Source organism: Rhincodon typus, chromosome 19 (assembly GCF_021869965.1).
Source record: "Rhincodon typus isolate 14 chromosome 19, sRhiTyp1.1, whole genome shotgun sequence".
NCBI lineage: Eukaryota > Metazoa > Chordata > Chondrichthyes > Orectolobiformes > Rhincodontidae > Rhincodon > Rhincodon typus.
In genome coordinates, this window is record NC_063350.1 from 30322412 (window position 1) to 30335589 (window position 13178).

The 13178-nt window shown below is 36.9% G+C and overlaps 1 protein-coding gene across 3 annotated transcripts in view; it reads right to left on the bottom strand.

Moving 5' to 3' along the window:
• Positions 1-13178, bottom strand: part of LOC109927740 (brefeldin A-inhibited guanine nucleotide-exchange protein 2) — an 89883-nt gene that overhangs the window by 22786 nt on the left and 53919 nt on the right. For all 3 annotated transcript variants that reach the window (XM_048608112.1, XM_020527745.2, XM_048608113.1), the window contains exons 21-28: positions 11891-12049; positions 10439-10580; positions 7408-7501; positions 5748-5788; positions 3310-3479; positions 2936-3087; positions 1331-1503; positions 860-1020 (exon numbers count right to left, since the gene is read on the bottom strand). In XM_048608112.1, the coding sequence (XP_048464069.1) occupies positions 860-1020; positions 1331-1503; positions 2936-3087; positions 3310-3479; positions 5748-5788; positions 7408-7501; positions 10439-10580; positions 11891-12049 (1092 nt within the window). The remainder of the gene's footprint in view (positions 1-859; positions 1021-1330; positions 1504-2935; positions 3088-3309; positions 3480-5747; positions 5789-7407; positions 7502-10438; positions 10581-11890; positions 12050-13178) is intronic.

The window sequence follows — 13178 nt, forward strand, 5'->3', positions numbered from 1 at the left end:
CGGTGATCCAGCCCAAAATCTCTTAGTGTGGCTTTTTGCCAAAGTAATTGTAGTATCACTACTGTGACGCTCTTCAAATATTAAACCATTTTCAAGGAACATAGAAGTGCAAGTTTCTATTGACTGAGCTTCTTCATTCAATTCATGGAGGCCTCACACTAAATGATTCAATATATAAACAGACTATCACAGGTCTGAACATTTAAAATGCTACCGAATTGATGGATGAAACAGATTTACCGTTTTGTTGCTCATTATTTAGATAATATCTGCATGTGGCATTTTTAACACAACTTTGCACAATATCATTACAATAAATAACATTTCACAATATAAACCCAATGTGAAATAATTTGATTGATAGCAGCAGTTTAACAATTGACATCGGGATAGATTAGTGCAAGCCAGCAATATTGTATTGTTATCGATGTCTCAAGGGTAACATACTTGTATCTGAGTCAAGAGCCATAAGTTCAAGTCCCCAGACACAAATATGGGTAAAATTCTCCATTGCTGTACTGAGGAAGTCCTGCATTGTTTGAGATAGAGTCATTCGATTCAGATGTTTAACAATTTCTCCTCTCTGGTGGATGTAAACATCTGGTAGGAATCTCTTTTTCCCCCCCCCCTCCAAGATCAAGGAAACTTTGCCTGGTTTCCTGGCCTACAATCACTGACCAACATCTCTAACAAATTATCTGGTAATAATTACACTGCTTTTATGAAATCTTACTTTATACAAATTCGCTGCGAAAATTCCTGTAGCACTAAATAGAAAGCTGTTTGGAATGTCTTTAGATCATGAATGATCCAAACTAAAATAGAGTCTCTCATTCTTTTTTAATTGGTATTAACTCACTTGTGGTCGCTCAGATACACATGTTGCACAGTGTCGAATAAGTCGGATAGCCTCCATGCAGGTGTCAGGAAATGCAGCATTACAAGCAAACTCCGCCAAACATTTCACAGCATCCTGGAATGAATCAATGGCTGCCGCAAAGTGCTTCTTAAAAACATCCACTAAGAGACAAACAAACAAAAAGAATAATTGATCACTCATTGTCTGTCTAATTTAGACACACTATAGCTGTCAACAGATTTCAACCACAAAGACAGTGCCAGAACTAATTGACAATTTTCAGTTCTATTTTCATCTATTAAAACATTTTCAGATATTGAATTAAATTGTGCCGCTTGCTTTGAGCTTTTAATGCACTATGATTTATGTATAAATTTGTATATTTATCTGTGAGGCTTAACTAAAGTAATTCTCTAGAAAAGGAGTTCCAACAAAACTTGTACTACAGCATTTAATAGAGAAAACAATTACAGATAATGTGCCCAGTAGTCTGGAACGCCAACTCCACAATCGGTTCATCGTGGTCTGAAGCAGCTTGGTGGAATACGGAGAAAATATTTTTCCATCCTGAACGAATATTTGAAGCCTGTGAATTTACCATCTGCGCAATGCACCGAATGACCATGTCCTTTATCGTTGGTGACCTGAGCACATATTAAGCAAACATATTTGCTTTTGCATTATAAATTTAAGTTCTGTTGCTAAACAGCTGATAAATTTGCTGAAAATAATTATGTACTCATTGACTTGCAATGAATCTCTCCATTCCAATTACTTGTACTGAAATGTGCAAAAATACAGTTCTGCAGATCAGAAAATAAATTGTAACTATTACAGATCTGAAAGGCTAAAATACAGTTAATTTTATTTTCTCATAAATGTAGTTTTGCATTTAATATAAATTACACTATATGTAGATCCAAAATGGATTATGAAGAATTTGAAATTTTGTTTCATATAGGTTTAATTTTAAAAAATCCTATTTTGGGATTCTCACATAATCAGTTCCATATATTTGAATCAAGGATACTTCAAACATGCTGTGACTTGCCCATCTTTGGCAGTTGTTATTGGAGGATACAAATTTTGAAATAAATCAACCAGGGACAAGGAATGAAAATCAATAAGATAGGGTGAACATTTCAAAACTTGTTTATCTTGCTCAAATAATAAAAAAAAAGAAAAAAAAAAAACAAACAAACTTACATCCTGGGATAAAGTAACATTTTTAGCTCCTTTAATGATAGAGTACTTTGATTGCTGTTGTAATTAGAACTGACAACTTTCTTCTTTTGGTCTGAGTTGTCCACAGCTTTTGGCATAACTAATTCATTCCATCCACACGTACCGGACTTAACGCACCTTCATGATAATATCACCCTAACTTCCTTTGCATTCCTACTTGATCTAAAAAAAACTTGTCAGCACCTCTCCAGTGGTTTTTTCTTCCTGTCAGAATTTTGGGTGTGCCAAAGTTTTCTTTGGCCTGTTGCTTTCATCTATACAGTCCCATTCCACAGTATATCTAAAAATGATGTCATTTTCTACCAGGTAGATGCGATATTACCTACCTTTATTGTTTTCCCATCATCTCCCACTTCAAAAAAATGCTGCTCTATGAGCTAACTGCCTTAGAAATGAACTGGAACCAACAACTTCATATCAGGACTGAACCACTCTTTTCCTTTGTTGCTTGCTCAAGCACAACTGCACTGAGCAACATTTTTGAGCCCAGCTTGAACCCTAACACTGAACCACTACTAGAATTGACTAGTGCAGTGCTGAGGAAACAATGCATTCTGGCAACTTCAATTCAAGTGGAAAGGTGAAATTGGAGCAGCAATAACCCATGCATGTACCTTCAATACAGACAAAATTATACAGGACTTCGCAACTAGCAAAAACAATAACATGCATCTTCAATAACTTCCTTGTAAAAATTACTGGTGTCTGACCTATTGGAGTTTAGTAATGTGTAAATAAAGTATTGTTGAGAGACAACATATTAGGGAAATAAAGTTGTTGATAAAATGTGCTCCTATGTCTAATTCAGTAATAAAACTAATACATTCATACCTGTTCCTCTTCATTATGTGCTCAAATGGTCTCAAGAAATCCTTTTGGAACCGAAAGTTTGCCAACTCTCCCTTCTCCAAAAATTTCATTGACAGTTGTCTTAAAGAGTCAACAGCAAAAATGGCAACATCCTCATTTGGATTGCATCCAACCTGTACCAGAAAATAAATACAATGAGTTACTTATGAGCAACAGAATCTTGTGCTTGAGAGAGAACCGTTAGCACGTCCACTAAGTTCTTCATGTATTTAATGGCTTCTTCCAAAAATACATGCAAAACATATTAGTCAAAAGGCACAAATGTTTGTATGAACTTTGGACCTTAGCCAAATGAGAAACTTATTCAGAAAAGGCAAAAATCAACAAAAGTGTACCTTATTAAAATGGTCTCCAATCACTTCCCAAATTCTTGACCACTGAAGCCTGATTCGACCCATGTTATAGTATGAAATTTCCACAATCTTTTGAAGACTGAACATGCGTGGATGGTGAGGTGAACCCAATTCATCCATAGACACAGCGCACAGCCAATGTACAAAATCAACTGGTGAATTTAAGGGAATATTCAAAGATTATTTCAAAATGCTTTGCAAGGAAATCCAATACATGCCTTGGGAACAAAAAAAAATTATTTCTGCCTTCCAGTTTGTGTCTTTGCCATTCTCAGTCATCAAGCCACTTGCTCTTTCAAACACAGAACCTCAGTTTATAGTTGGCTGATGTTTTTCATATTCATTACCTAACATGAATCTGCAAATCTGCCTTATCATTCCTTTTTCTTTGCTGAACATCTCTTCCACATGTTCTTTGAGGAATAAACTCAATCTTGAGTTTAACAATGTTCGAGAGTGTCAACTACGTAGCTGCCTATCTGTAGATGAACATTGCAACCATTTGCTGAAAACCTACTAAAAGTTAACACAATGAGAGAGAAATGATCAAGTTCAGATGTGTGTGATTAGATAAATACTGTGGCATTTAAGAATGTTTGGGGGTAGGGTGTTAAGGGCTTAAGTCTGGCATCTAGCAAAATTTCCGGTAGATGTAGTTTGGCAGCAATTGGCATATCAACTCGAGGGCTTCACTGTAAGCGTGCCCCTGATGATAGAATTCTGATAACAATGGGAGAAAAAAAGCCAGGTTTGCATTTAGACAGTACCCGATCACATCTCTAGAACTAAGGTCAAGTGATTTATATCCATTAATGTTTGAAATGCAGTAAAAGTGTTATGGAAGCTTATGTTGCAATCAGTTTCCACACAGTAAAGATTTAGCAAACACAAAGGAAATTAATGACAAGCTATTCTGTTTTGGCTGGTGATGGTTGAGGGAGGAATACTACACAGGACACAGTATTCTCTCCCAAAACTGTCACAAGGTTCTTTAGGGCTACTTAGCAATTAAATCAAAAAACTCTTGATTGCACCTTCGAAGGCTACAATCTCTTTCACCTTGATAACAAAAGGCAGTGGATGCACAGGAATACCACAACACTGCTTGCAAGTTTCCCATCTAGCCACACACCATCCAGACATGGTACAACATCACTGAACCTTTGGTAATGATAAGTCAAAATCCTGAGACTTTCTCCACAACAGATCAAAGGGTATTTAAACCAATGCACTGCAATGATTCAAAAAGGTAGCTCACCACCACATTCTCAAGGGCAATTAGGAACAAACAAAAAATTTTGCTTGAAAGGATAAAATTCAAAAAAGCCTTGGTTTAAGATCACTTCCAAAAATACCATCACCGGTCATCCCTAATCCATGAAGAAGGCAATTTAGATTACATGCTTGAGTTTTCAAGTAGGAATTTGGACAACTAGGAGACGCCAAAAGAGGTGGCAACTTCAGAAATTAGCACATGATCATGTGGAGACTCTAACACTTCGTAATCAACTCATGCATGCTGAACATGAAGACTTCATAATGTTTTTGTAGGAAAAGGAAATTAAACTGTCCACATGGTGGCAGTGTATGTATCTGAAATTCAGGATGCTATTTGCCTAGATGTTCACATGATAGTTTTAATGGAAGAGGAATGAAAATTCCTGGAACAAAACTAAAGGACATAAGTGGTTTTGCTGAAGAACTACAGTTATCAATGTTTAAGATTAATACAGTATTAAGAGTTGAAAAAAACTGGAACAAAGGAATTAAACAAGTAATTTATTTAGGTGGCTTAGTGGTATGTGTTGGTTCAGTTATGTTAAGGCGGGAAAATAAACTGAATAACTTAATTCCTCAGTTTTCCTCTCATTACTCAAACCTAAATAGTAAATTGCACTCTACCTGCTGAGTGAATGGAATGGTTTTTGTCCCATTCAGTTTCCTGCCCCTCCCTGTTCGAAGGGATTAGTGCTGGCAACTAGAAGTCTGTCATGTTTAAGGGACCATTCAACATTTCCACATTAAATACAGATTAATGCTTCTTATTCTGCCCCAATAACATGCCTTAATCTAGCATTACGAGTGTGCTTTTACTTATGTCACTTTTTTTGCCCCGCAGATTTCTAACTGCAACTGCTTGCAAGTGGTTTTGCATTGTAGACCAAAGTCCACAAGGAGCAGAATATAAACCAGCCAAACTTATTTGACAGAAGGAACTATTTATCCCACCAGCCTGGATCTGGATCTGAACCCATATTCACATCCAAATAGTGAAAATCAATCAAGAACCAACGACCCATCTAAATCATGGATTTATTTCACATCTATTCATTTGAAGTTTGGTAGCTTAAATTGAGCTTCTAACAAATTTTTCAACACACACACACACACACACACACACACACAATCCACAAACCTACCAATAGCATTTCCATCGAGTCTTGTTGATCCAGTAAATATCCTGAAAATGAAAAAGTGAAACTAAAACGATTATTGTCTTAGATTTACTCTCAAACGAGAAATGCCCAAACTGACGAACAAGATATCACACTGACACACTGGACTTGCACCTTGAATATGAATAAATTGGCTTGCACAAACTAAGAAGCAAATATAACTCAAGTTCCACAGCCTTGTGTCATAATGCAACTCTTATTCTTAATATATTTTTACATATCAAGGGTTGCTGCTGTCCCCTGGTCACTCATTTCAGGTACTAGAGTTCAGTCTGACCGAAATTAAGCACAAATGAATTCAGCCAAATATCTTATTTACATCAAGTTGGCACTGGCCCAACACCACTATCGAAGATGGCAAAGGCACAGAATATGCACTGAATCAATGTCCATCAGTGGATGCACACACTATGTTGTATAGTACAATTACCATTCTAAATAGATGAAATTCACAATAGATCAAGCAGCTCAAAACTCAAAATCCACATGGCACGGTGGACCAAATACAGCAGCATAGTATTCAACAATACGTAACTTGAGGCATATCCCTCAATTGATGATTACCATTAAGCCTGATGGGACTAAGCCTGATTCAATAGGGAGCAAAGGAGGGTAATACCAAGAGCAGCTCCAGATATATTGAAAAATAAAATCCCAAACTGGAAAAATTAGAGGACTGCATAGATGCTAATCAGCAGAAACAGCATATTCCGGACAAAGCTAAGCAATCCCACAACTAACACATCAGCTTAAAGCTTCTGTTGGTCTTAAGAAAATTAATAGGAGGAAATGCTCAATAATGATGAGAACCCAACACAGCAAAAATGGATAAAGGTTGAAACATTAACCATCATCTGCCAGAAATGCCAAGTAGACGATTCACCTTTGCCAGAGGTCCCCACAATTTACTGGTTTCAGGCTTCAGTCAATGGATTCACTTTATATCAAAAAAGATGGCAGGTCACAGTCATCTTGCAAAGGCAATTAGAGATGGCCCTTAAACATTGACCTTGCCATCAAGTATCCACAAACAAATAAAAGAAATACCAATTGGTACTGAATCAACACTTTCCTTTCAGAGGCTATAAAATTATAGGAATATGTAATATTACATTTCACACTGAAGTAGTACAGAAATTGGTCTTTTATGGCTAGGATTGATGTTGTATAGAGATACGTTGCAATTCTCAACCTGGAATGACTTCATGATATTCTGTGCTTGAAAAAGTTTCACCCATGCTCATAAGAAAGAAGAAAAAAAGTGTCCTTAAAGTTAGTCTATTTGTTAATCATTTACGTTTGTATTAAAATAGAGATTTTAAATTCTACAGTATGACATCTGGAATCAGTAAAACTACAAAAAAAAAACACTTCCATTAAAATAGGGAGGATTGCAAGGGATACAAATCTCCAAAAGTAGCTCTACTTAATAGGTTTTGGTGCCTCTGTTCAGAGCAACGACTACAAATATATAACAGGACAATAACAGAAGTGGCTCAATAAACAATTCTGAATACCCTTTTCCTTTGTCTTATCCTAACGTAGCAAGAGGAAGAATAAAATAGAATTGAAAATTGCTCAAGATAATACATGCAAAATCCACAGTAAGAGGTTTTTCTTTTACCGATCCACTGCCACAACTACACTCTGAGAGCTGGTCTCGCCCACAGATTCCTGAATACTGGCTATGTGTTTTTTATCCATAGTGCCAAAGGTACCTGTAAGCAAAGAAACCCCACAAAATTAACATTATACATAATTCAGAGTAAGGAAATACTCAATAAATGTTGGCCACCTGTCTCAGTGTTTTTCCCTGGCTTAGCATTTATTTCACTACCAAACACATTGATATTGTGGAAAAACATTCAAAGTAAGTTATCACTAATCCAACATGTTATACAACACAACATTTCTGCAATAACGGATTTGTTCAAACACATCCTCACTCCACCTTTGATGTCCCAAGCACCAGCAAAATCATGACTTTACCATATTGCTTGGTCCTCTGGTACGACCCGCATCTTTGTGCCTTCAAATTTCAGAGATAAAAACTTGAACAAAACTGCTGGAAACTGGTCAGCCATTCATTATCATATTGAACTGGACTACTTCTCAAAAACAAACTATTCGGTTCTTAGTCTAATTTGTTAAAGTTGCTAACTGTTCCACATTCAACCTGCAATGCGAAGTTTACACTTACACATTATCATACTTGTATTATAAAACAAAAATCTCAACTCCCTTCGTCCTTGCAAATCTCCTGCCCTCCAACCACCTCTGAAGTCCTTGAATATATTCCTGATTCCCAAACCTGAGCCCATATTTTCTGAAATTCACATCTGAATCCTTCCAATCAGGACTGTCAACCTTGACACAGTACAGTTACGCTCTCATCAAATAACAAACCACAATGTGACGGTGACAATGGTAAACTAATCCTCCTCAATGTATCTGCAAGGATTTGACATTGTTGACAACACCAACTTTCATCAGTGCCTTTCCAGTTATCCAGCTGGGCAGGACTGCAAAGTTAATCCAATTTTTACTTATCCAGTTATGGCAAGGAAACCAACTGCAATTGCTTTTCCCGCACTGTTACCTCTGAAGTCCAAGAATTTATGCTACAGTCCTCATTTTTAAATTTGCAGGCTTCCCTTCGGTGACATCATCCAAAAATGGAGTTAGTTTTCTCAAATATTGACAATATTCAGGTATACTTCAGCACCTCTCAATTCCTTCACTATCATCTTAATTGTTCAACATTTAGCAGTTGTCAAGCAAAAAAAAAAGTCCTCGATATATTGGTGGGACACGGATTCTATTTTCTTCAGTCCTCACTATTAACCTCCATTCTTCAGTCCTCGTATTCATTACTCTCCCTGGAAAACATGAGGCTTATCTAGACTGTTCACCACTTTAACTCAGCATCCAATGAGACCAATCTTCTGACCATCACTAAGACTACTATTTCTACCTCCACGAGATTTTCCCCTTTGCTGTACCTCAGCTCCTGCTGCCATAACCTTCAACTCTGCTTTCGATAAAACAGAACTTGACCAATCCATTCACTTCCCTCATTCACCCATCAGAATTATTCTCACTGACCTAGGTTGGCTTCTGTTTAAATTATGCCTTAATTTTAAAACACTCAACTTAGCTTTCAAATTCCAACATGGTCCTAATCCTACAATCCACTGAGATGCTTGTAATCTTTCAATACTTCAGGTGAAGCATCCCTAATTTTAACTGCCTATAATTTGCATCTATGCCTCAGCTGACATGACCCAAGCTCAAGAATTCATTCTCTAAAACTCTTCATTTCTTTTTCTTTCCTCCATGAAGTTGCTCCTTCAAACTTATGTCTGTCAAATAGCATTTTGTTAGCTATCCTAATAGCTTTGTTTTGTTCTGAGCCAAATTTTGGCAACATTCCTGTGAAATATCTTGGAACCTTTTAGCACATTAAAAGCACTAAATAAATACGTTTACACTGCTATTATAAACTGATCCGATAATTTTCTTGGTGTTCAAGTAGACTCTCTTCCTTGGATGAGTATTGTGCGAGCAACGTAGACGAAGAAGTTGAGCTCTGACATTATAAAAGTAATTTCTTTTTGCATCTATTTAGTATATATTTTTCAGTTTTCAACAATTCAATCAAATACAAACCAATGATTTGTATTACATGAAAAAGCAGTAATAGTCTTAAACATGACATTATCTTTGCTTAATAACTAAACCAACTATTGAATAGGCAGTTCTAAAGTGCACAGTCCACTGATGGCCACACTTGAAGTCGTCATAGTCCCAGAGGAAAATAGGACTGCCCTCTCATTAGAGGGAGACAATTGGTGGTTGCTTTAACCAAAGGGTCACCACACCTCAGGTGGGGGTCAAAGTTGAAAAGGTGAGACCTTCAGGACAACCTCAGCAAGAATGGAAACCCTGCTGTTGGTGTCACTGTGCACTACAAATTAGAAATCTAGCCAACTGACTCCCTACACTACTCTTGAAGTACAGTACTGTCTTTCTGACTTCCTGGAACTTCCAGCTAAATTTAAGACAATTGCCATTTTCAAGGTGACACTGAAAAAGTCTTTTTTTTTGAAATGCAATAGTACAAGTAGGCAGGGTCAGTGACAATGAAAAAGGTGCGTCAACCTGTCTTTGCTATACAATCTTGAAGTAACTTAATATCCCAGGCATTATTCATTTGCTGCAGATCTTTGAGGTTTAAAATGTCATAAAATTGGGATGTTGTCCTTTGCATAAAAAAAGTCTTTTTCCCTCCATGTATAACATAAGTGTAAAGGAAAAATGCAGTTAAATTACAACCACAGCAAGGAAAAAAAGTATCACCAAAAATATAAGTCCATCATTGTGTTGCCAAATATATAAGCACAAATTACACTTAAATTGTGATCGGGATGTATTGAAAACAAAAGTGCTCTAAATAAGTTAGCTAGTACTTTATGCTTGATCAAAGAAAAGTGCCCTGACTTAAAGAGAACGGACAACTTAGTTTACAATATGATAATTACAATTCAAAACATGCAAATGCCACTATTCAACAATTGAGCAGAACATTTCAAAGAAAGGTTTGCAGTTGATGCATCCACACAATAGCTTTACTATGATGAAGTTATTCATTTTACCTAGTCCTAAGAATTCTTCTCCTCCAGTTCCAGAACTTGTAGTGAATCCATCTTTAGCTCGCAGAGAAGCAGAAACATATTTAGTCTTGACCCCTGTGCCTATCAACTGTGCCAGCTCCAGCTGGCTAATGCACTTCAATATCTAGGAACAAGATTAGAAATTCAACAAGTTACCTTTGAAAAAAAAAGGGTGTTTGAGATGAAATTTTACATTCCAGTTACCTCTAAAATGATATGAATGTTTGCATTTTGTCTGCAAGAAAATGTTCAGTTTTGTTTGTACTCAAAATCAGAAGTGGACATATAATCACAAAATACAGAATTAATTTCATCATTTGAAACATTTCGCCTAAAAAATTCTGCTTTCATCAAGCGTGCATCTGTCTTAAGATTAGCCCACTTTTAAGAAAAGGACCAAACAAAACAATGGAAAGTTGCAAGTATTTCACACAGAATCCCTACAGTGTGGAAGCAGGCCATTTGGCCCATTGAGTTCACACCAACCTTCTGAAGAGCATCCCATCCAGACCCACCCCCTACCTTATTCCTGTAACCCTGCAAACTCCAAACAGACAGTTGTCCGCGAGTGGAATTGAACCTGGGTCTCTGACACTGAGGCAGCAGTGCTAACCATTGAGCCGCCCAAGTGATGAATTATGAGGAATGTTGTTTGCGCTACCCAAATTGTTTCTAAAGTGACAAATCACAAGATAAATTCACTGAAAATTAAAATATTGGAAATTTCCACACACAAGCGGTTATTTGAGACATTTAGGCAGTGTGTTAAGCACTACTGAGAATGCTTTCTACTGAGGCTTTTGACTGATACAGAAAGTTGTACTATGACCAAATCCTGTGACAGTTCCAGCTATACTTTTTTTTTTAAAAATAGCCCAAAAATTTATCATTCAATATTGTAAGAGAGAAATATTGGCATGGTGGAGGTCAACCTTCCTGCTTTAAATTAATTACATGGGACCAAAAACAGGATATTTCATCTGGTCAGATGATGCACACTCATGCAAGCCAGACACTTATTAACTACTCTGATATGGTATTGCTATTATGTCAGCGCTAGATCAAAGCAGAAGGGCTCTTGTGGTGTGCTGGTAGTATCCCCATCTCTCAGCCAGGATCTGTGTTCAAGTCCCACCTGCTTCAGAGGTGTAATAACATTTCTGTACCGTTTGATTAGAAAGTATCTAGATCCAAACAGTGGTTACCAATAATTAAACAGAACAAGCTACGTATAGCCATGAATAATAGTAAAATAAACTTAAACACAGGTCTAGCTAGTTTGACCACAAGTTTTGCTTCTTAGTTACTTGCTTAGCCTTTGTGTATTGAATCATAATAGGAATTATGGGTAACAGAAGGGGCAACATTATCTTTATTCATTGTCCAACAGGACAAGTGTGCCCAAGAAAGAAATAGCACCCTCGTAATATTTACCTCATGCCAAGAATTTCCAAGGTAATTACCATCCGTGTGAGCCACAGTAATAAGTGTCTTAATAGTATCTATATTCTTCTGCTTCATTTCTGTGATGCCAGAACTTGCTGTCAATAGCGTAAAACGGGCCAGAGCTTGAACATAGGCATCTCGTTCAATCTAAACAAATGATTCATTTTATTTGATTTCAAAATGTAAAATTACTATGCAAAAATAGTTATAACAACATTCAAGAACTTCCTTGTGCATTAGCAGCAAGAAAAATTGGGATTTGATTTCAGTGGGATCCATCTTTCTATATTAAGACAAACAGCCTGCTTTATCAACATTCAATCCCAGACAGGGCCCACTTTTGGCCAAACAAACATTGGCACAAACAAAACAATTGCCTTTAGCCCTACAACTGAGTTCATTCTCTTTACTGAACAAGGTCTCATGTCAAAAACAAGTTTACTCACAAGCTGTATGTCTAATTTGACAAGAAGCTAAGGTTTTGATGCCATATCTTCTTCACCAAAAAAACCCAATTACTTACACCCCTACTTCATGTTAACATAGCTGTTGCTGAAACTTTCTTCCTTTATTCAATGCTCTAGATTTGACTATCTTAATGCTTTCCTGATCACCCTTCCATTTTCCATCCTCCACTAACGTGTTCAACCAAAACTCTGCTACCTAAGTCACCTTTGCCAATCACACCTCTATGCTTAATGGCCACCAATGCTTCAAATTTTGAAATTATCTGTAGGTTCAAATCTCCCTACAGCCTTATCTCTTCCTAACAACTTTACCAGGAAGAATTGAAAAGCAGCATGTAACTTATATGGAAACAGATTGCAGAACTTTGCAGTATAAAGGAATCAAAGTGCCCTGATACACGAATCACAAAATAAATGTGTGCAGGTACAGCAAGTGACTATGCAGGCCAATTCAACAGTCATTTATTGAAAGTGGGATGGAAAATAACAGGTAAGTTTTGCTGTAGTACAGGGTGTTGGAGGAACTATATTTGGTGTACCGTGCAGAGCTCTGGTCATCTTAGACAGAAACGGACATAGCTGCATAGCAGTTTAGAGAAGGCCATTTGGTCTATTTCGAGAAAGATAGATTTTTCTTATGTGCAAAGGTGTAACGGGTCATATCTGTATCTAATAGGATTTTGGGGGAACAACAGGCTATCTTTTCCAAAAATGTAAGATTCTGAATAGTTTGAAAGGGTGGATGCCACAATAACGTTACCCCATTTGGGAAAAGCTAGACAATTTAAAGGAGAGGACACCAGTTTCAA